The sequence below is a fragment of the Salvelinus fontinalis genome, chromosome 42, assembly GCF_029448725.1.
Source record: "Salvelinus fontinalis isolate EN_2023a chromosome 42, ASM2944872v1, whole genome shotgun sequence".
In the NCBI taxonomy this organism is placed as follows: domain Eukaryota; kingdom Metazoa; phylum Chordata; class Actinopteri; order Salmoniformes; family Salmonidae; genus Salvelinus; species Salvelinus fontinalis.
Genome location: NC_074706.1, coordinates 22,046,691 through 22,069,313, shown reverse-complemented (window position 1 = coordinate 22,069,313; position 22,623 = coordinate 22,046,691). Strand labels below are relative to the sequence as shown.

General features: G+C 42.4%; 1 protein-coding gene across 2 annotated transcripts in view; it reads left to right on the top strand.

The window, feature by feature from the left end:
• The window catches only part of LOC129841125 (large neutral amino acids transporter small subunit 3-like), a 34,867-nt gene extending 16,619 nt beyond the window's left edge, over nt 1–18,248 (top strand). For both annotated transcript variants that reach the window (XM_055909235.1, XM_055909236.1), the window contains 10 exons: nt 7,987–8,079; nt 8,288–8,421; nt 8,627–8,781; nt 9,088–9,234; nt 9,543–9,578; nt 9,774–9,885; nt 10,482–10,611; nt 13,994–14,067; nt 14,409–14,532; nt 14,781–18,248. In XM_055909235.1, the coding sequence (XP_055765210.1) occupies nt 7,987–8,079; nt 8,288–8,421; nt 8,627–8,781; nt 9,088–9,234; nt 9,543–9,578; nt 9,774–9,885; nt 10,482–10,611; nt 13,994–14,067; nt 14,409–14,532; nt 14,781–14,984 (1,209 nt within the window). In that variant the 3' untranslated portion in view covers nt 14,985–18,248. The remainder of the gene's footprint in view (nt 1–7,986; nt 8,080–8,287; nt 8,422–8,626; nt 8,782–9,087; nt 9,235–9,542; nt 9,579–9,773; nt 9,886–10,481; nt 10,612–13,993; nt 14,068–14,408; nt 14,533–14,780) is intronic.
• The last annotated feature ends 4,375 nt before the right edge of the window (nt 18,249–22,623 follow it).

Here is a 22,623-nt window from a genome sequence, read left to right as displayed (position 1 = left end):
ATGGTCTCAGGATGCTTTACTGTTGTCATGACACAGGACTGATGGTAGCGCTCATCTTGTCTTCTCCGGACAAGCGTTTTTCCGGATGCCCCAAACAATCGGAAAGGGGATTCATCAGAGAAAATGACTTTACCCCAGTCCTCAGCAGTCCAATCCCTGTACCTTTTGCAGTATATCAGTCTGTCCCTGATGTTTTTCCTGGAGAGAAGTGGCTTCTTTGCTGCCCTTCTTGACACCATGTCATCCTCCAAAAGTCTTCACCTCACTGTGCGTGCAGATGCACTCCTGAGCAAGCTCTGTACTAGTGGTGCCCCTCTCCCGCAGCTGAATCAACTTTAGGAGACGGTCCTGGCGCTTGCTGGACTTTCTTGGGTGCCCTGAAGCCTTCTTCACAACAATTGAACCGCTCTCCTTGATGTTCTTGATGATCCGACAAATGGTTGATTTAGGTGTAATCTTACTGGCAGCAATATCCTTGCCTGTGAAGCCCTTTTTGTACAAAGCAATGATGACGGCAAATGTTTCCTTGCAGGTAACCATGGTTGACAGAGGAAGAACAATGATTCTAAGCACCATCCTCCTTTTGAAGCTTCCAGTCTGTTATTCGAACTCAATCAGCATGACAGAGTGATCTTCAGCCTTGTCCTCGTCAACACTCACACCTGTGTTAACGAGAGTATCACTGACATGTCAGCTTCGTCTGATCACTCTTCATAACATTCTGGAGTATATGCAAATTGCCATCATACAAACTGAGGCAGCAGACTTTGTGAAAATTAATATTTGTGTCTTTCTCAACATTTGGCCACGACTGTACACACGCCGCACCACTGTGACTCATAAAGGCTTCTGATTGTGTCGCCATCTGCACCGAACGGGTATTGTATGTAGATTGATGAGAATTGTTTTATTTAATCCATTTTTTTATGAAGGTTGTAAAGTAACAAAATGCGTAAAAAGGGAAGGGGTCTGAATACTTTCCGAATGCACTGCAAGAGTGCCTTTGGAAAGTATTTAGACCCCATGACTTTTTCCACATTTTGTTACTTTACAGCCTTATTCTTGGAGTCCAAGAATGGCCACTCTACCATAAAGGTCTGATTGGTGGGGGGCTGCAGAGATGGTTGTCCTTCTGGAAGGTTCTCCCATCTCCACAGAGGAACTCTGGAGCTCTGTCAGAGTGACCATCAGGTTCTTGGTCACCTCCCCTCATGGCTTGGTTTTTGCTCTGACATGCACTATCAACTGTGGGACCTTAAATAGACATTTGTGTGCCTTTCTAAATCATGTCCAATCAATTTAATTTACCACAGGTGGACTCCAAACATCTCAAGGATGATCAATGGAAACAGGATGCAATTGAGCTCAATTTCGAGTCTCATAGCAAAGTGTCTGAATACTTATGTAAATAAGGTATTTCTGTTTTTTATTTTTAATACATTTAAAAACCTGTTTTTGCTTCGTCATTATGGTGTATTGTGTGTAGATTGATAAGCAAAAAAAGTAATTTAATCAATTTCAGAATAAGGCTGTAACGTAACAAAATTTGGAAAAGTCAAGGGGTCTGAATACTTTCCGAATGCACTGTATAAGGCATACTTTAGCTATTGCTATTATACACTATATTACTGTATATGGTTGGCAATTGGTGTTTTGGGAGGATTAATACTTTTTTCTGTATAGTATGTGTGTATTTTTGTTTTTCTTTGCGTATAAATGTGATTAATAGTGGGTGTGTGTGTTGGCCGTTCAGGGTCTCCACAGCACATGCTGTTCTGCTCCTGGCTCTAAATTCTGGCACACGTCCGTCGGCCAATCAGATCACTGGGCTGTCGACACGCCTCGTCCCTGCCTCCCACACCTTCCCAAAACACACAAGGACACGCGTCTCTCCCTCTCTCCCCCTCTCTTTCTCTCCACCCTCTCTCTATCTCCCTCTACCCCTCTCTCTACCCCCCCCCCTCTCTCTCTATCTCTATTTTCCTCTTTCTCTATATATACACACACTGTAAACCCCCTGGTCTGTGGCAGTCTTTCCAGGTGGTAAAGGCCCTTTCGTTCCATTGACCTAAATCACACGTCCGTCCGTCAATCCGTCAGTCAATATGAGGTACCTGAGCTATATGACCTTACATTCTACAGGGCAATCGAGACATATCCCATTCCTCTTTTTGTTGTTGTTGTAGAATCTTGTTCCGATTCTGTTTTTAAAGCTCCCTGCTTTTTCTCGAGTTCACCCATCTTTAGTCACCCATCTTCCTACCCTCTCTCTGTCTCTCGACCCCTCTCTCTGTCTCTCTACCCCTCTCTCTGTCTCTCTACCCCTCTCTCTACAAAGCCCTGCATGACATGGCAAACGTCTCACATGTTTCCCTCCTAGTCATTGACTCTTTCGTTCCATCCATCTAAATAATGTCAACCTTTGGTTCTGTTTGCCTGTCTCTGTCTGTTAGTCCATGGTAGTGTGTATGGGGGCACGTAGCTGAGGCCCCTGAATACCTCAGATAGGTCATTAAGAACGAGCTGGAGCTCTGCCCTGACCCATACACTGACCTACAGGACCTGGAGAGAGAATGGCCATGGGGCGACTTTATCTGTACCTCTGCCAAGACCTGACCAGGGAAAACTGCAGGCCCTAGTTATTGGCTAAAACTACACTCTTAGAAAAAGGTTTCTATATAGTACCAAAAATGGTTCTATAACTTCATATAGCAGCCCTTAAGGTTCTATATAGAACCATTTTGTAGGGTTCTTTAGTCAGTACCCAAAGGGTTCTATATAGTGAGTACAGGGCACAGGGTTTTTCCTGGCCGAGTCACTTGGTCCGGGAAACTGTGGTACAGGCTAGTATGTCACTATCAGCAGGGTTAAATTGGGAGGGGGGAGAGGGAGTGATGTGGAAAACAGGAAATATCTTGAAGTAGGGTATCAAAGTGTGTGTGTGTGTGTTTTGCTTCTTCCTGTTTAAAAAAGAATACAATGTTGCATTTAATTGTTAGAGATAACTGCCCAAGCATTTGAAGAATCTATTTCTTTTAAAGGAGTGGTAACTCCCACCCTTTTCCTATTTTAGATTCGTATTGAACAGATAGTGAAGGGATGACAGAGGGGAAAGGTATACAGAGTTATTGTTGATATAAAGGATTCATATAACTTGTTTACATAGATGCAGTCTTTATATATTCCGGTTGTTATGCACATCTTTAAATAGAGGTTAACACAATGCTGTTTGATAAATCTCTTTAAGCTCAGCTTGGCACAGTGTGAGTTGACACAGTTTGCATCTGAAATGGCACCCTATTCCTTACATAGTGGTCAAAAGTAGTGCACTATATGGCAAATAGGGTGCTACCTAAAATCGTAATACATGTCTATATAGAGAAGTGCAAACAGTGTTGTAGAGTCTGTACTTTTATACAATGTATAAAAAAGAAAGCTAATCACAAAGATTTGATTGAAGCCTCCATAGAGAAATCTCGTCACAATTCTGGTAGGTATTTAAGCTCAGTGTGCTAATGCAGTATGTGTTGTCACTATATTTAACTTGCGTTTGTACCAGCAAAGTAGCCTGACTAATTACCGCTCCGTGGCAGCAAACATTCACGTGAGCTCGCGAGATCAGGCGGCTTGCGAGGCTACCAGGAAAGTCCGCTGTGATAAACAGGAACTTTCCCAAAGGGAGAGTGGTGTTGACATAGCCTGATGTGATGTATGTTATTATCGGTGTGTCCTTTTTATCTGCATAGGCTGGCACTGGCACAGAGTTGTTGGCACGACGTAGGGGGAAATATTCACAACTGTTGTGTGTGTGTGTCTGTGTGTTGGGCATTGCTTCAGCAGGTTCTACTGTGCCACCTGCACAATTTCTCTCACACACATTCACAGCAACAAATGCATTTTTGGCACGCAGACACTCAGTACTTGCACATAGTCCTCCAACAGAGAAAAGAGGAGGGAGAGAAGGAGTCAGGAAAAAAAGAAGGCATCTACAAGACGACTTGTATGGTATTTGTTTATTCATAACCCCATATGTCCATATTTTCTACCTTTTCCAAGTCAAACTGTTAGTTTTGCAAAAGTGCCAGGAACCAAAAAACCTCTAAAATCAGCACTGTGATATTATATGCCGAGTCAGAGGCTGTGAATACAAAGCAAGGCTATTCCCCCTGCCTCAGGCTAGCATGTGTCTCCTAAAACAGCAGAGTAACTGACCTAACACGTGTTGCAATGCTGCGTGTCAGGACCCTCTCCATAAAGATGAACAGCTCATATCGCCCCCTGGTGTTACTTTCGTAGAATTGCATCTTGAGCACTTCCAGTGCCTTTCGGGAAGTATTCACACTCCTTTACTTTTCCCACATTTAATTGTGTTAGAGCCTGAATTTAAAATGGATTACATTTAGATTTTGTGTCACTGATCTACACACAATACCCCATAATGTCAAAGTGGAATTTTGTTTGTAGAATCTTTATTTTAATTTTATAAAAAATGTAAAGCTAAAATGTCTTGAGTCAATAAGTATTCAACCCATTGTTATGGCAAACCTAAGTCAGTTCAGGAGTAAAAATGTGCTTAACAAATCACATAAATTGCATGTTCAATAATAGTGATTAATATGATTTTGAATGACTACCCCCATCTCTGTACCTCGCACATACAATTATCTGTAAGGTCCCTAAATCGAGTAGTGAATTTCAAGCACAGATTCAACCACAAATACCAGGGAGGTTTTTCAATGCCTCACAAAGAACGGTACCGATTGGTAGAATTGTAAAAATAAAATAAAAAAGCAGACACTGAATATCCCTTTGAGCATGGTGAAGTTATTAGTTACACTTTGGATGATGTATCAATACACCCAGTCACTACAACGATACAGGTGTCCATCGTAACAGTTACCGGAGAGGAAGGAAACTGCTCATTCACCATGAGGCCAATGGAGATTTTAAAACAGTTACGGAGTTTAATAGTTGTGATAGGAGAAAACTGAGGATGGATCCACAACATTGTAGTTACTCCACAATACACTAACCTAAATTACAGAGTGAAAAGAAGGAAGCATGAACAGAATACAAATATTCCAAAACATGCATCCTGTTTGCAACAAGGAAATTAAGTAAACATAGAAAAAAATGTGGCAAAGAAATTAACTTTTTGTCCTGAATACAAAGTGTGTTGTGTTTGGCGAAAATCCAACACATCACTGAGTACCACTCTTCATATTTTCAAGCATAGTGGTGGCTGCATCATGTTATGGGTATGCTTGTCATCGACAAGGACTAGGGAGTTTTTTGTTGTTGCATAAAAAGATACGGAATACAGCTATAAGTGCATGCAAAATCTTAAAGGAAAACCTGGTTCAGTCTGCTTTCCAACAGACACTGGGAGATTAATTCACCCTTAAGCAGGATAGTTACCTAAAACACAAGGCCAAATCTACACTGGAGTTGCTTACCAAGACAACGTTGAATGTTCCTGAGTGGCCTAGTTACAGTTTTGACTGAAATCGGCATGGAAATCTATGGAAAGACATGAAAATGGCTGTATGGCTATGATCAACAATGCAATCAAACAAGCTAAGCATCAGTATAGAGTCACAGTAGAGTCACAATTCAACGGCTCAGACACGAGAGGTATGTGGCAGGGTCTACAGTCAATCACGGACTACGGTCTATCACGGACTACAAATAGAAAACCAGCCCCGTTGCGGACCCCGATGTCTTGCTCCCAGACAAACTAAACAACTTCTTTGCTCGCTTTGAGGAAAATACAGTGCCACCGACACGGCCCCCTACCATAACCTGCAGCCTCTCCTTCACCGCAGCCAACGTGAGTAAAACATTTAAACGTGTTAACCCTCGCAAGGCTGACGGCCCAGACGGCATCCCTAGCCGCATCCTCAGAGCATGCGCAGACCAGCTGGCTGGTGTGTTTATGGACATATTCAATCAATCTCTATCCCAGTCTGCTGTTCCCACATACTTCAAGAGGGCCACCATTGTTCCTGTTCCCAAGAAAGCTAAGGTAACTGAGCTAAACAACTATCGCCCCATAGCACTCACTTCCGTCACCATGAAGTGCTTTGAGAGACTAGTCAAGGATCATATCACCTCCACCCTACCTGACACCCTAGACACACTCCAATTTTCTTACCGCCCCAGTAGGTAAACAGACGACGGAATCGCAATCACACTGCACACTGCCCTAACCCATCTGGACAAGAGGAATACCTATGTAAGAATGCTGTTCATCGAATATGATGAAGACAGCTTGGCTGTCGAAAAGTTGGATATAACATTTTTGCATCTGAGCTCCTAGAGTGTGCGGCTCTCCATTATTTTCAAATCGACTAAAGATCAACATTTAACACCATAGTACCTTCCAAACTCATCAGTAAGCTCGAGACCCTGGGTCTCGACCCCGACCTGTGCAACTGGGTCCTGGACTTTCTGACGGGCCGCCCCCCAGGTGGTGAGGGTAGGAAACAACACTTCTACCCCGCTGATCCTCAACACCGGGGCCCCACAAGGGTGCGTTCTCAGCCCTCTACTGTATTCCCTGTTCACCCATGACTGCACGCCTCCAACTCAATAATCAAGTTTGCAGACGACACTACAGTGGTAGGCTTGATTACCATCAACGACGAGACGGCCTACAGGGAGGAGGTGAGGGCCCTCGAAGTGTAGTGTCAGGAAAATAACCTCACACTCAAAGTCAACAAAACAAAGGAGATGATCGTGGACTTCAGGAAACTGCAGAGGGAGCACCCCCCTATCCACATCGACGGGACAGTAGTGGAGAAGGTGGGAAGTTTTAGGTTTAGGGGCAAACTACCTGCCCTCCAGGACACCTACACCACCCGATGTCACAGGAAGGCCAAAAAGATCATCAAGGACAACAACCTCCCGAGCCACTGCCTGTTCACCCCGCTATCATCCAGAAGGCGAGGTCAGTACAGGTGCATCAAAGCTAGGACCGAGAAGCTGTTTTTCAGTCTCTATCTCAAGGCCATCAGACTGTTAAACAGCCATCACTAACATTGAGTGGCTGCTGCCAACATACTGACTCAAATCTCTAGCCACTTTAACAATTAAATATTGGATGTAATAAATGTATCACTAGTCGCTTTTAAACAATGCCACTTTATATAATGTTTACATACCCTACATTACTCATGTCATATGTATATACTGTACTCTATAACATCTACTGCATCTTGCCTATGCCGTTTGGCCATCGCTCACCCATTTATTTATTTGTACTTATTCTTATTCATTCATTTACACTTGTGTGTATAAGGTAATTGTTAGATTACTTGTTACACTCGCATTAACATCTGCTAACCATGTGTACAATACAATTTGATTTGATTTGAACAATCAACTTGACAGAGCTTGAATAATTACAAAAATAATAATAATGGGCAAATATTGTACAATCCAGGTGTGCAAAGCTCTTAGAGACTTACCCAAATAGCCTCACAGCTGTAATCACTGCCAAAGGTACTTCTACAAAGTATTGACTCAGGGTTGTGAATAGATATGTACATTTGATATTTCTGTTTCATTTTCAATCAGTTTGCAAAAAGTTCTAAAAACATGTTTTCACTTTGTCATTATGGGGAATTGTGTGTAGGGGTGGGTGAGGAAAAAAAACATCTATTTAGCCCATTTTGAATTCAGGCTGTAACACAACAAAATGTGGAATAAGTCGAGGGTTATGAATATTGTCTGAAGGCACTGTACATGGACTCAATTAATACAGTCACTGTACTCACCTGTGATCTTTTTGTTTCTCTCTCTCTCTTATCTCTCCCTCTCTTATCTCTCCTTCCCTTCTCTCTCTCTACCTCTCTTATCTCTCCCTCTCTTCTCTCTCTCTGTCTCTCTCTCCCTCTCTCTGTCTCTCTTGCTGTCACCCCTTTCGCCCCCCCCCCCCCCCCCCCCCCCCTCCCCTCTCTGTCTCTCCTTCTCTCTGTCTCCTAGTTACCCAACATGTTTGGGAACGTGCGCTCCACCATCCTGTCTCTAATGATCGGCTCCTACGCCTCTTCAGCCGTCACGTTCCCTGGAGTAAAGGTAGGAGAGTTACTCCTCAGTTCCCTCTGGGTGTTTAGGTCAGTGTTTGTTACGGTAAGCACCTTGTGACAAATGATGATTGATTGATTGAGGATTCACAGAAAGGCATTACTTTATGGCTTTTTTGACATTGTGATATATTATAGTTGAATTTGCTAACCTCTTTCCCATTCTTCTCTCGCTCCCTCCCTTTGTTTCTTCTCTCCAGTTGATCTATGATCTAGGTGTGTCCTTCAGGGTGATCATGTGGGTGTGGTCGGGGCTAGCCGGTCTCGTCTTCCTCAACTGCTTCCTTAATTGGCCGATGGAGGCTTTCCCCGCACCCGAGGAGATCAGCTACACGTCAGTATCCATGACAACGTTACTATCATAACACAACATTACATGATGTAACTCTAATGTTATAGACTGTTACAGTAACCCAAAACATTGAATTACAGAGGGAGTTTTTCTTTCTCCATAGCTCCAATTACTCACTCACTCACTCACTCACTCACTTACTTCACTTACTTCACTTCCTTCCCCTTCTCTCTCCTTGCTCCCTCAGCAAGGAGGTGAAGCTGAGTGGCATGGTGATGGATGACAAGGTGACGGGGGACAGATTCTACAGTCATGTGACCAAGGTGGGAGAGAAGATGGCTCCGAAGCAGCAGGAGCCAGATCCCTCGTCAGAGCAGCTCCCACCTGGAGAACAGACACAGGGTGAGGAATAGCATAGGATCACAATAAAAATTGTTAGAACCAGATAGAGCTAGTTAGAGAACCAGTCAGAACTAGACATAACTGCTTAGAACTGGATACAGTTAAATGGAACTGGTCAGAGCTGGTCTTCCAGGGCTTCACTCACCAACCAGAATCAATGGACGATATTGAGCTCAACCCTGCTATAAAATCTACTATCTGTTCAACTTTTTTATAAAAATGTGTTAACAAATTGACAAAGTAACTTACCCAAGTATCATTATCTCATGTTTAATTCTTACCCCCGCCCCTTCATTCCCCTGACAGGTGGCCCTCCGTTCCGTAGTTCAGTCTGCTCGCCCATCTTCCTGTGGAGTCTCATCACCATGGCGATGACCCAGCTGCGCATCATCTTCTTTATGGGCGCCATGAACAGGATGCTGGAGTTCCTGGTTACCCACGGAGACCCACACCGTAAGGACCAATCACTTGTAACGGTTTTAAGTTGTGGGCACTGTCAAATTAGCCTGGTGAAACAAGACTGATTTCGTAATGGCTCACATTTTGTTTCCCATATTAAGTGACGTGAAACAAAATGTGAGCGCAGTGGTCAGTCTGCCACATATCTTAATCTTTATTGTTTGTAAAGTATATTGAGACGTGAAATGCGCTGTAAATAACATTTGACTTGAATATCTGTTGCACCGAATGGTCACAGTTGTAGGAGAATGGCATCTGTGATTTGTTATCGTAATGACTTTCTGTGTGTTTTCTGTTTTCAGCCTCTAAGGATCTATTGATGGAGGCAGAGCAACAAGGTGAGAGAATGAGACATTCCATTGGACATTGCATTGTGTGTGTGGAGAGAGTTGTGTGTTTGTGAATGTGTGCGTGCGTTAAGGGTTTGTGAGAGAGAGCGAGAGGGCCTGTGTGGGTTGTAATGTTTAGTGACTGTGTATGTGCGCACGTACGTACGTGTGTGTGTTTTCTGACCGTGGGTCTCCTCTCCTCAGTGGGTTTCTACTCGTCAGTGTTTGGCTCCCTGCAGCTGCTCTGCCTCCTCACCTGTCCTCTGATTGGCTACATCATGGACTGGAGGATGAAGGAGTGCGACGTAGACCAGAGGTGTGCGTGTGTGCATGCACGTGTGTGTGACAGAGAGGGAGTGAGAGCGAAACAGAGAGTGACCGGAACCAAGAGAGAGAGAGAGAGAGAACATAGGAGCTTCGGTTATAAACCACTCATCTCATCCATCATGCTGATTGGACAGTGTTTACACTTACAGTCCACTAAGAAAATCTCTGGGCCCGAAGTATTTTAAACACATTCATCTAGTCATTCCTGCCCCCCCTAGTAAACTGCATGTCCTTGTATGTGCCTATTGGTGCCTGGGATGCATTAATACAAAATCACCACTAGCTGGCGACATAAGCTCCCTATGGAGAGATGGACAGCATTTGACTAATATTGGTACCTCAGCTTTCTTTAAGGGAGAAATAATTCAGAGGAGACCAAGCATGACATATTGAGAGAGAGCAGGGTTGTGTTCATTAGACATTAACTAAAGAAAACGGAGTCACCCCCCCCCCCCCCCCCCCCCCCCGCCCCCCCATTGCAAACATTTTGAAAAATGTTTTCCGTGGCGTTCCCTAATAAACACAACCCGTGGTATTTTTCCTGATGCTTTTTTATTTTATTTATCCCTGACCTCTTCTCTCCAGCCAACTTGAACCCCCGAAGAGAGACAGGAAGATCCAGAAACTGACCAATGCCATCCGCGCTTTCATCATCACCAACGTTCTACTGGTCATCTTCGGAGTCATCCAGATGCTAGACAACCTGCCTGTACAGGTAAGAAGACAGCCACATGACCATACCCCTACCTCACCTGGGGTGCGTTCAGCAGGACACAGCGTTGTGGAACGTTTCGATATCAATATATTATATAGACAAACATGCATCTCTCTGAAATGTAAAAAACTGAATCACGTCAGCTCTATTTGTGATATTTTGTTCTGCAACGTTCCACAACATTTCCCTACTGAACGTGGCCCAATACAGGCAGGAACACATTCACATGACCATGCCTCCCTACCAACCCCTGTACAGATAAATAAACATACAATGCTGATAACTCACCTTGTAACAAGAACCCTGGCTACATGTCAGTGTTCATTTTGGCACTCTTGTTTAGATTTAGTCTAGTCTTAGTCAATTTTACAAAAATATATTTTAGTCTTAATCACATTTGTCAGTTGAATAATGATTTTGTCCAGTTATAGTCAAAATGATGAAAACGGTGTGTCATTTTAGTCAACTAAATGCCCTTTCATTTTAGTCACATCACATTTGTATCGCCTCATTAACCTATAGTAAACATAGATCACTTACTTCCATGTGATCTATGTGTATACATAGCCTTGTCCTATTGATTATTTTGGTTTCTGAGCTTTAACTAATATTAATCATTAGTTATAAAAGAGACAGCAAATCGAATCACATTTTATTGGTCACAAACACATGGTTAGCAGATGTTAATGCGAGTGTAGCAAAATGCTTGTGTTTCTAGTTCCGACTATGCAGTAATATCTAACAAATTCACAACAACTACCTTATACACACAAATACACACAAATGTAAAGGGATGAATAGAATATGTACATATAAATATATGGATGAGCGATGGCGTGCGGCATACCTACAGCACTGAGCACTCACCCCTGAGGGGCCCTGTGTTGAAGATCAGTGTGGCAGGTGTGTTGTTACCTACCCTTACCACCTGGGAGAGGTCCATCAGGAAGTCCAGGAATCAGTTGCAGAGGGAGGTGTTTAGTCCCAGGGTCCTTAGCTTAGTGATGAGCTTCGTGGGCGCTATGGTGTTGAATGCTGAGTTGAAGTCAATGAATAGCATTCTATCATAGGTGTTCCTTTTGTCCAGGTGGGAAAGGGCAGTGTGGAGTGCAATAGAGATTGCATCATCTGTGGATCTGTTAGGGCGGTATGCAAATAGGAGTGGGTCTAGGGTTTCTGGGATAATGGTGTTGATGTGAGCCATGACCAGCCTTTTGAAGCACTTCATGCCTACAGACGTGAGTGCTAAGGGTCGATAGTCATTTAGGTGGGTTTCCTTAGTGTTCTTGGGCACAGGGACTATGGTGGTCTGCTTAAAACACGTTGATATTACAGACTCAATCAGGGACACGTTGAAAATGTCAGTGAAGACAGCGCATGTTCGGTGTACACGTCCTGGTAATCCGTCTGGCCCTGCGGCCTTGTGAATGTTGACCTGTTTAAAGGTCTTATTCACATTGGCTGCGAAGAGCACAGTGTTCCGGAACAGCTGATGCTGTCATGCATGTTTCAGTGTTACTTGCCTCGAAGCGAGCATAGAAGTTATTTAGCTCCTCTGGTAGGCTTGTGTCACTAGTCAGCTCTCGGCTGTGCTCCCCTTTGTAGTCTGTAATAGTTTTCAAGCCTTGCCACATCTGACGAGCGTCAGACGCCACACAAGTCCTCAAGTGGCAGCTTCATTAAATAGTACCCGTCTCAACATCAACAGTGAAGAGGCGACTCCGCGATGCTGGCCTTTTAGGCAGAGTTCCTCTGTCCAGTGTCTGTTCTTTTGCCCATCTTAATATTTTATTTTTATTGGTCAGTCTGAGATATGGTTTTTTCTTTGCAACTCTGTCTGGAAGGCCAGCATACCGGAGTCACCTCTTCACAGTTGATGTTGAGATTGGTGTTTTGCGGGTACTATTTAATGAAGCTGCCAGTTGAGGACTTGTGAGGTGCCTGTTTCTCAAACTAGACACACTAATGTACTTGTTCTCTTGCTCAGTTGTGCACCGGGGCCTCCCACTCTTTTTATTCTGGTTAGAGCCAGCTTGCACGGTTCTGTGAAGGGAGTAGTACACAGCATTGTACGAGATCTTCAGATTCTTGGCAATTTCTCGCACGGAATAGCCTTAATTTCTCAGAACAAGAATAGACTGACGAGTTTCAGAAGAAAGTTCTTTGTTTCTGGCCATTTTGAGCCTGTAATCGAACCCACAAATGCTGATGCTCCAGATACACAACTAGTCTAAAAAAGGTCAGTTTTATTGCTTCTTTAATCAGGACAACAGTTTTCAGCTGTGCTAATATAATTGCAAAAGGGTTTTCTAATGATCAATTAGCCTTTTAAAATTATAAACTTGGATTAGCTAACACAACGTGTCATTGGAACACAGGAGTGATTGTTGCTGATAATGGGCCTCTGTACGCCTATGTAGATATTCCATTTAAAGAATCTTCCGTTTCCAGCTACAATAGTAATTTACAACATTAACAATGTCTACACTGTATTTCTGATCAATTTGATGTTATTTTAATGGACAAAAAAATTGCTTTTCTTTCAAAAACAAGGACATTTCTAAGTGACACCAAACTTTTGAATGGTGGTGTATAATCGGAGGCGGAGCCTGAGTGGAGAATGTGTTTGCTGGGTGTGATGTGTCCTTCACACTGCTTAACAGAACCGCGCTTAACATCTGTGCTGCTAATATTAATTGTCGTTATCACTGAAAAGCTCTCAATCTCTCCAAAATCTATTGTCCAGTCCACTTAGAAGTCAGATTGTAATCAAAGATAATTTAATCTTGTCTCGTTTTAGTCAACTGAAATAAAAAATCCTTTTTGTTTACTTATAGTTTTTGTCTGAGTCTATTTAGTCAGTTATAGTGTCACTGAAAAATAGGTGTTTTATGATTTCTTTTAGTCACTATTTCTGTTGACGAAATGAACACTGCTACAGGTTCTTAAACAATCTCTCTTTGGTTTGCTGTAATCAAATAAAACCCATCCCTGCACTTTGGAGTTTTAAGGCAAACCTTAAGAAAATGTTAATACTTTAAGACAGAACAGGCTGAGAGAAAGTATAATAGTATTAATGAATATTATTGGTCTATTTGATTCCTTTTACTGTTTTCTCTCGATTGATGAGATTATGTTTTTTTTGTGTATATATTTAGTATATATTTAGTGTTTTCAAGAGGACCACAATGGAACTTGTTTGTGTTATCCTTGATGATTTTGAAATGCAGCAGTATCCACGTGTGGTTGTATTGTGTTTTTAAATGGCCAAATAAAATCAACTATTTCTCTTCCTCTCCATCCCCCTATCCTTTTATTTTCCCACTACCCCGCTTTCTCTATCTCTTTCTCTCTCCTTTTTCTCTCTTTCCCTCCCTCCCAGATAATTTCCTTCATCGTCCACACCATGGTCAGAGGTTTCGTCCACTCCTGTGCTGGAGGACTCTATGCTGCTGTGTAAGTACATTACAACACATTGTTGGACTTTTGCTTTCCAGCATATTACACCCGCGCTATGATCGTCTCAGTAAGATTCGTAGGTGTGTGTGTCAGAGTTTTGAGAATTGTTTGTTACACAATTTGGAAAACACTATATTACATATCAATAGCAGTGAAAAGCTAAATTATTTGATACAATTCACAAATGTCACAAATTGGCACAAACACAAAAAATACAACTTTAAAAGATGCATTATCTTAACAAAATATTGGTGCTACAGGTAAGGTGTCTGTTTTGGTCAGGTATGGTACAGTCAGTTTTGATTGGAGAGGTAACCATTACATCCCGCCCCTTCCAGATATCCGTCCAATCACTTTGGGACATTGACGGGGATGCAGTCTATGATCAGCGCGCTGTTCGCTCTCCTCCAGCAGCCTCTCTTCATCATCATGGTGGGACACCTGGGAGGAGACCCCTACTGGGTGAGGCCACACACACACACACACACGCACACGCACACAGATCACATACATGCATGCAGACACACATGGCACACACCCACACGATGACACTAGTACTTTGCCATTGTACTACTGAGATTGTAAGGCAAATGAATTAAAACTGATTCATGTGAATGGACAGAAACAGAAAATTGAGGCAATAAGATTTATTAGAACAGTATGTCTCAAACACGTTCTTTCTCTGACTAACTCTATCCTCCAATCAACAGATCAACCTGAGCCTGCTCATTGCCTCATTGGCTGGATTCCTGTTGCCTGGATACCTGATCTATCACCGCAGGAACCTGATGCGAGAGGAGGTGGAGAAGCGTGACAGGGAGGCCGCTAACCAATCAGAAAGAGAGAGAGAAACCTTACGGCAATCAGAAAATGGCCATACCAAAAACCATGCTAATGGACATCTCAGCAATTAAGCCTAAGAATCTTGACCAAACTAACAGTCAAATATCATAGTCGTTAATTGTAAAATATCATTATAGACCATCGTCATGATGATGACATTGATGGTTGTCATTTTCAACAAGGACAGTGATGACGATGTTGTGCACTGGAGTTTGGACTTGGGTCCATGTCGCCCTTTAGCCCTTTTTAATTTGACATCAAAATACACACTCAATATACTTATTAGTGTTTTAGGTATGACATGCCAAAGAAATCCTAAAATATACATTTAACTCATTTATTTTATTTATAAACATGGAAATCTCAATGGAAATCGAGGTTTGGCAATTCAATAACTAAGCAATAATATTTACGATGACCAAAAATTCCATGAAGGTTATTAGTGCCATTTCAGGTCACCCTTCAACCAACCGGAAGCACAGCTCTCAGTATTCTGTAGTAGACAGGAACTGGATCACTTTCGCCATCAGATTGGCTGGTGTAACGTTGAACTACCTCCCCCACCCAACTCTCACCACACCACAGTCACTTCATTCATTTAGGCCTAGCAGCCAGTCTGGTAGTAATATTTTATCAGTCAGTGTTTGTTTGTCCTTCCCGGTTCCCTCCCTGTATCTATACTTGTCTTTATTTTGTCTGTACATCCAGCGGAGAATACAGATTAGGAGGAGACAAAGTGGGAATGGTGGAGAAAGGGAACCTCAGTTTCCAAATCCATGTGCCTAGACCACCAGCCCAGGGGGCCTGCACATCCCTATTATTTTGACTATCAATCTGCACCTGCAATCTTTCCCCGTGTCCCCTTCTTTATGTTCATGTCAGACCTGTCATTGTAAGTCCACTAAGTACTATGCCCAGTTGGTCAAGTGTGCGGCTGTGTCTGAAATGGCACCCTATATAGTGCACTACTTTTAACCAGGGCCCATAGGGTAAAAGTTTGGACACACCCTGGGTCACTTCCGCTATGTCCCTGTGTTCATCCCAGAGTTAGTATTTGAAAGTCTCCGTGCATCACAATGTGTCCACCCGAAATATGGGATGAGTCCCAAATGGCACCCTATTCCCTATATAGTGCACCCTGTTCAAAGGCAGTATACTACATAGGAAATCGGGTGCCATGTGGGACACAACCTAGGTTTTGAGATGACATCATCATCCATTGTCGTTTCAGCCAATCATAGCTAAGTTCAGGACAGTGGTACGGTGTATGAGGTGTTGTGCAGGCACAGCCTAGTTTGTAACAATATTGATGGAATTTTGTTTTTAGAGAATCATGTTATTGAACTTGTTGCATATCATGAAATTGGAACGTGAAATGTCTGTGTAGTTATATAGAAATGCCAAATCAGTACCCGAAACCTTTAAGGTCAGCTATTACACTTGCGCTTTTACGGAGAGCTGTAGATTAGTTTTACAAAAAAGTATTTATTTGTATAAACGTGGGAAAGAAAGAGCACTTGACGAAAGCTGATCCAATCTGGAGAACCAACCAACCAAACATCTTGAAATTTTAAACAGTATTTACAGTTAACAGTACCGTATGAGAGAAAATCATATACAGATGTGTTGGCTCAAATCAACTCCAAAAGCTTGAATCTGGTCAACCAACCGTCTTCAGTGTTTAAAAACAAAACATTATTTACAGTTAACAGTACTGTATGAGGTCAAATAAAACAGTATTTACAGTTAACAGTACGGTATGAGGTCAAATATAACAAACTGTATTACTAGTTAACAGTACTGTATGAAGTAAGATGGATGCACCTGAACCCCAATATCACTGTCCCCATGACAACGACAGTAGAACCACCTCATTGGAGCAGGGCTTCATTTAGCAGGTACATTGTGGCTGCTAGGCTATTTATTTAGGGTACAGAACATCCCAAATGGCACCCTATTCCTTATATAGTGCACGACTTTTGACCAGAGCCCTATGGGGTCTATGGTCAAAAGTAATGCACTATATACACTATATAGGGTATGGGGTGCCATTTATAATGGAGACATAGTGTGTATGATGTAGTAGCGCTTGAATCTAAAAGATAATACTGTCATGTAATAATGAATTGAATTATTCATAAATGAAATGTGTGTGCTTTATTGTAAGTGCCTGGGAAGCAAGTATTTTTTTGTGCTAGCCTGGTCCCAGATCTGTTTGTGCTCTTGCCAACTCCATTGCTCATTGTCAAGCCAAACATGGCATGACAATGAGTGAAAAGAAGTTGACATCATAGCACGAACAGACTGGCACTCGGGCTACTTTTGTGCCCATTCCCACAAAGAACAATGTAGCGGTATGTGTAGTACCTATAGAAGCCTGAAATGCACTATGAGAATGTAAAGCCATAGTTTTGCTGCATATGCTTGTTGGAAGTTTTCTCATCTTTTTAAGACTTGAGAGTTGATTTGCTATTTATTTGATTTGCGCATCCGATAAAGAACAGTTGGTTCATCCACATCACAGTTGCTCTCCAACTATGCCTCGCAGAGTAGGAGTGGTGATCTAAGATCAGTTTAGCCTTTTAGATCATAATGAATTAGATAACATGGATAGGGGGCGACCTGATCCTAGATCAGTACTGCTACTCTGAGATGCTTTATGAATACAGCAACTTTCACATATTTCCACCGCTGTGTGTGAGAACATCCATTATTATCACTGATCTTATAACATTTGTAATAATAAGATCATATTATGCGGGCAATGTGGTGAAGAGAATCTAAGAGGATCCAAAACAATGTATTATAAATAGGCCATGAATAGAAAATGTCATATTTAAAGACATGCTCCGGAACTTTGACAAAGAAGTATTTTTTTTCAACCTCCCGCGTTGGGTTGGATGTGTCAATGTGTAGTTCATACATGCATAACTACTGTCTTACCTCAAATAGCCACGAAATCCAACGTTTGAAAGCGACTGTTTTCTGGAAGCTGTGTGGCGCCATTTTCCATACTTTTTCACCCACGTGGGAAAGCCCCCTAGCAATTCGAGGTTCAGCCAATGAGCTTTTAGCCCCTCGCCATTTGAGTGACAGTTAGCAAGATGCACAAACAGCAGAGCGAGAGAGAGAGCGAGCGAGCAATGACGTGGTGCACATATCTGCACATATGTGATGTAGTACGCAATTTCCGGGGACCACTTTTGGCTCGTGAGCATTACTTTCAGAACTACTGGCTAAAAAGTATACACAAGTACCGGAGAATCTCTTTAAGTGATTTCACTGATGTTTTTGTGGTGCTTCTCTTTGTGAAGTAATAAATGAACAGATTTCAACTTGCGAGCCTGTATTTTATTGGTTTTATAGTGAACATGACCCAGGTGTGGGTCATTAGGTAATTCCTTGGCTGAGGGATTACAGAACTGTGGACTTACAGACCGACTCTACAGAGCCCAAACATGGCTGGTGAGTAACCTTCTCAAACTGTAATAAGACATATGGGAACTTTATTTTTCTACCTGTAAAGATAAGGGTGTAACCGAAGCCTAGGAGGAGCCTTGCAGTAGAAATTGACCTAAGATCAGTTGTTTTTTAGGTAGGAATTGGTGTTGAGTAAACTGATCCTAGATCTGTGTCGAAGGGCAACTTGTAGCCTACCTGGAGTGGGACGCAAACCTACCTGGAGTGGGACGCAAACTACCTGGAGTGGGACGCAAACCTACCTGGAGTGGGACGCAAACTACCTGGAGTGGGACGCAAACTACCTGGAGTGGGACGCAAACCTACCTGGAGTGGGACGCAAACTACCTTTTCTTTGCAATCGTGACTTACACTGAAAGAGAAGGACGCATTAGATCAGGGGTTGTAAATCAGCCCATTCTTTCTTAACCTTCCCAGTCTCAATTGGTACCGCATAAAGAGCCGACTTGTAGATAAGATGAATTATTTTTTATATTTTATTAAGTGAGCGTCCAAAGTTGAGAGAGTCTAAAGTTGTCAGAGAGTTGAAATGCAAAGACACATTTTCTGTGAAATCACGTGACGGTCATAGAGATGGGTTACAGCGTTAGTCATAACAGTAACATTGTTTACTATCTTCAGATATGTTCTTTAATATTTGATACAGGCTTTGCTATCTCCACCTCTGCCCATAAACCCTCCTGAAGGCTGAGGCCTCCCTGTGGAGTCTGGCGCATAACCCTCTACTCCGAATCTTATTCCGTCAGTTTATTGAATAAACTGGGCAATTCCATGCGTGAATTGTGGCTAACAAGGACTTTTGTCGGGTTGTGTAACGTAATAAAGTGTCCACTAATACATGGCAACAACGACCAAGAATGTAACATTTACATTATCATGAGAAGTAAGAGCTACAACAATTAAAATTGGGCACGGAAGAGTAGATTCACATCTACTGAACATTTTTGAAAATGGGACCTTCAGTAGTACTTTTGCTGCAGCAAGGGACATTGTTAACGTAGCAAACTCTCTCACAGGGTGACTAAGCGCAAAATTCATTAGCAAGCATCTAAGATATAATATAATATATAGTGCATTCGGAGGGTATTCAGAACCTCTGACTTTTTCCACATTTTGTTATGTTACAGCCTTATTCTAAAATTGATTAAATGCATTTTTTATTCATCAATCTACACACAATACCCCATAATGACAAAATGAAAAAATTGGTTTTAGTAATTTTTGCAAATGTATAAAAAAAACAAAAAAACAGATACCTTATTTACATTAGTATTCAGACCCTTTGCTATGAGACTCGGAATTTAGCTCAGGTGCATCCTGTTTCCATTGCTCATCATTGAGATGTTTCTACAAATTGATTGGAGTCCACCTGTGGTATATTCAATTGATTGCACATGATTTGGAAAGGCACACACCTGTCTACAGTATATAAGGTCCCACAGTTGACAGTGAATGTCAGAGCAAAAACCAAGCCATGAGGTCGAAGGAATTGTCCGTAGAGCTCCGAAACAGGATTGTGTCGAGGCACAGATCTGGGGAAGCGTACCAAAACATTTCTGAAGCATTGAAAGGTCCCAAGAACACAGTGGCCTCCATCATTCTTAAATGGAAGAAGTTTGGAACCACCAAGACTCTTAGAGCTGGCAGCCCAGCCAAACTGAGCAATTGGGGTGAAGGGTCTTGATCTTGGAGGTGACCAAGAACCCGATGGTCACTCTGATGGAGCTCCAGAGTTCCTCTTTGGAGATAGGAGAATCTTCCAGAAGGACAACCATCTCTGCAGCACTCCACCAATCCGGCCTTTATGATAGAGTGGCCAGACGGAAACTACTCCTCAGTAAAAGGCACCTAAAGACACCTCAGACCATGAGAAACAAGATTCTCTGGTCTGATGAAACCAAGATTGAACTCTTTGGCCTGAATGCCAAGTGTCACGTCTGGAGGGAACCTGGCACCATCTTTACCTTTGATGCCTGGTGGTGGCAGCATGCTGTGGGGATGTTTTTCAGCGGCAGGGACTGAGAGACTAGTTAGGATCGACGAAAAGATGAACAGAGCAAAGTATAGTGAGATCCTGGATGAAAACCTCCAGAGCGCTCAGGGCAATGACCCTAAGCCCACAGTCAAGACAATGCAGGAGTGGCTTTGGGACAAGTCTTTGAATGTCCTTGAGTGGCCCAGCCAGAGTCCGGACTTGAACCCGATCGAACATCTCTAGAGTGACCTGAAAAAAGCTGTGCAGCGACGCTCCCCATCCAACCTGACAGACGTTGAGAGGATCTGCAGAGAAGAATGGGAGAAACCCCTTAAATACAGGTGTGCCAAGCTTGTAGCGTCATACCCAAGAAGACTTGAGGATGTAATCACTGCCAAATTGTGCTTTAACAAAGTACTGAGTAGAGGGTTTGAAATCTTACGTAAATGTAATATTTCAGTTTGTATTTTTTATATAACTTTGCAAACATTGCTAAAAACCTGTTTTTGCTTGTCATTATGGGGTATTATGTGTAGATTGATGAGGGAAAAATCAATTTTAGAACAAGGCTGTAACGTAACAAAATGTGAAAAAAGTCAAGGGGTCTGAATATTTTCTGTATGCCATTGAGGAGACACTTTTATCCAAAGTAACTTAGTCATGCTTGCATAATAAAAATAAATAAATGTTTGTGTCGTTTGGGAATTGAACCCACTATCATGGCATTGCAAGCTGAGCTATGAAATTGTCAATTTGAAAAAGTTTTGCTGAAAAGTACAGTAAATAATTGTGTGTGTGCAAAATATATCCGATAACAAAGGCCAGCCCTGGTCGCCTGGATGCACTGGTGACAACAAATAAAATCAAATCGAATCAAATGTTATTGTCATGTATGCTACCGGTCAAAAGTTTGGACACACCAACTCATTCAAGGGTTTTTCTTTATTTTGAATATTTTCTACATTGTAGAACAATAGTAAAGACATCAAAACTATGAAATAACACAAATGGAATCATGTGGTAACCAAAAGTGTTAAACAAATCAAAAATATTTGAGATTCTTCAAATAGCCACACTTTGCCAAGAGTGTTCAAAGCTGTCATCAAGGCATTCTCTCAACCAGCTTTTCCAACAGTCTTGAAGGAGTTTCCACATATACTGAGCACTTGTTGGCCACTTTTCTTTCACTCTGTGGTCCGACTCATCCCAAACCATCTCAATTTGGTTGATGTCGCGTGATTGTGGAGGCCAGGTCATCTGATGCAGCAGTCCATCACTCTCCTTCTTGGTAAAATAGCCCTTACACAGCCTGGAGGTGTGTTGGGTCATTGTCTTGTTGAAAACCAAATGTTAGTCCCACTAAGCCCAAACCAGATGGGATGGTGTATCGCTGAAGAATGCTGTGGTTGCCATGCTGATTAAGTGTGCCTTGAATTCTAAATAAATCAGACAGTGTCACCAGCAAAGCACCCCCACACCATAACACCTCCTCCTTCATGCTTCACGGTGGGAAATACACATGCGGATATCATCCATTCATCCACACCGCGTCTCACAAAGACACGGCGGTTGGAACCAAAAATCTCCAATTTGGACTCCAGACCAAAGGTCAAATTTCTGTCTAATGTCCATTGCTCGTGTTTCTTGGTCCAAGCAAGTCTCTTATTATTATTGGTGTCCTTTAGTAGTGGTTTCTTTGCAGAAATTTGACCATGAAGGCCTGATTCACACAGTCTCCTCTGAACAGTTGATGTTGAGATGTGTCTGTTACTTGAACTCTGTGAAGCATTTATTTGGGCTGCAATTTCTGATAACTCTAATGAACTTATCCTCTGCAGCAGAAGCAACTCGGGGTCTTCCATTCCTGTGGTGGTCCTCATGAGAGCCAGTTTCCTCAAAGCGCTTGATGGTTTTTGTGACTGCACTTGAAGAAACTGTCAAAGTTCTTGAAATGTTCCTTATTGACTGACCTTCATGGCTTAAAGTATTGATGGACTGTCGTTTCTCTTTGCTTATTTGAGCTGTTCTTGCCATAATATGAACTTGGTCTTACCATATAGGGATATCTTCTGTATGCCCCCTCTACCTTGCCACAACACAACTGATTGGCTCAAATGCATTAAGAAGGAAATAAATTCCACAAATTAACTTTGAAGGCACACCTGCTAATTTAAATGGATTCCAGGTGACTACCTCATGTAGCTGGTTGAGAGAATGCCAAGAGTGTGCAAAGCTGTCATCAAGGCAAAGGGTGG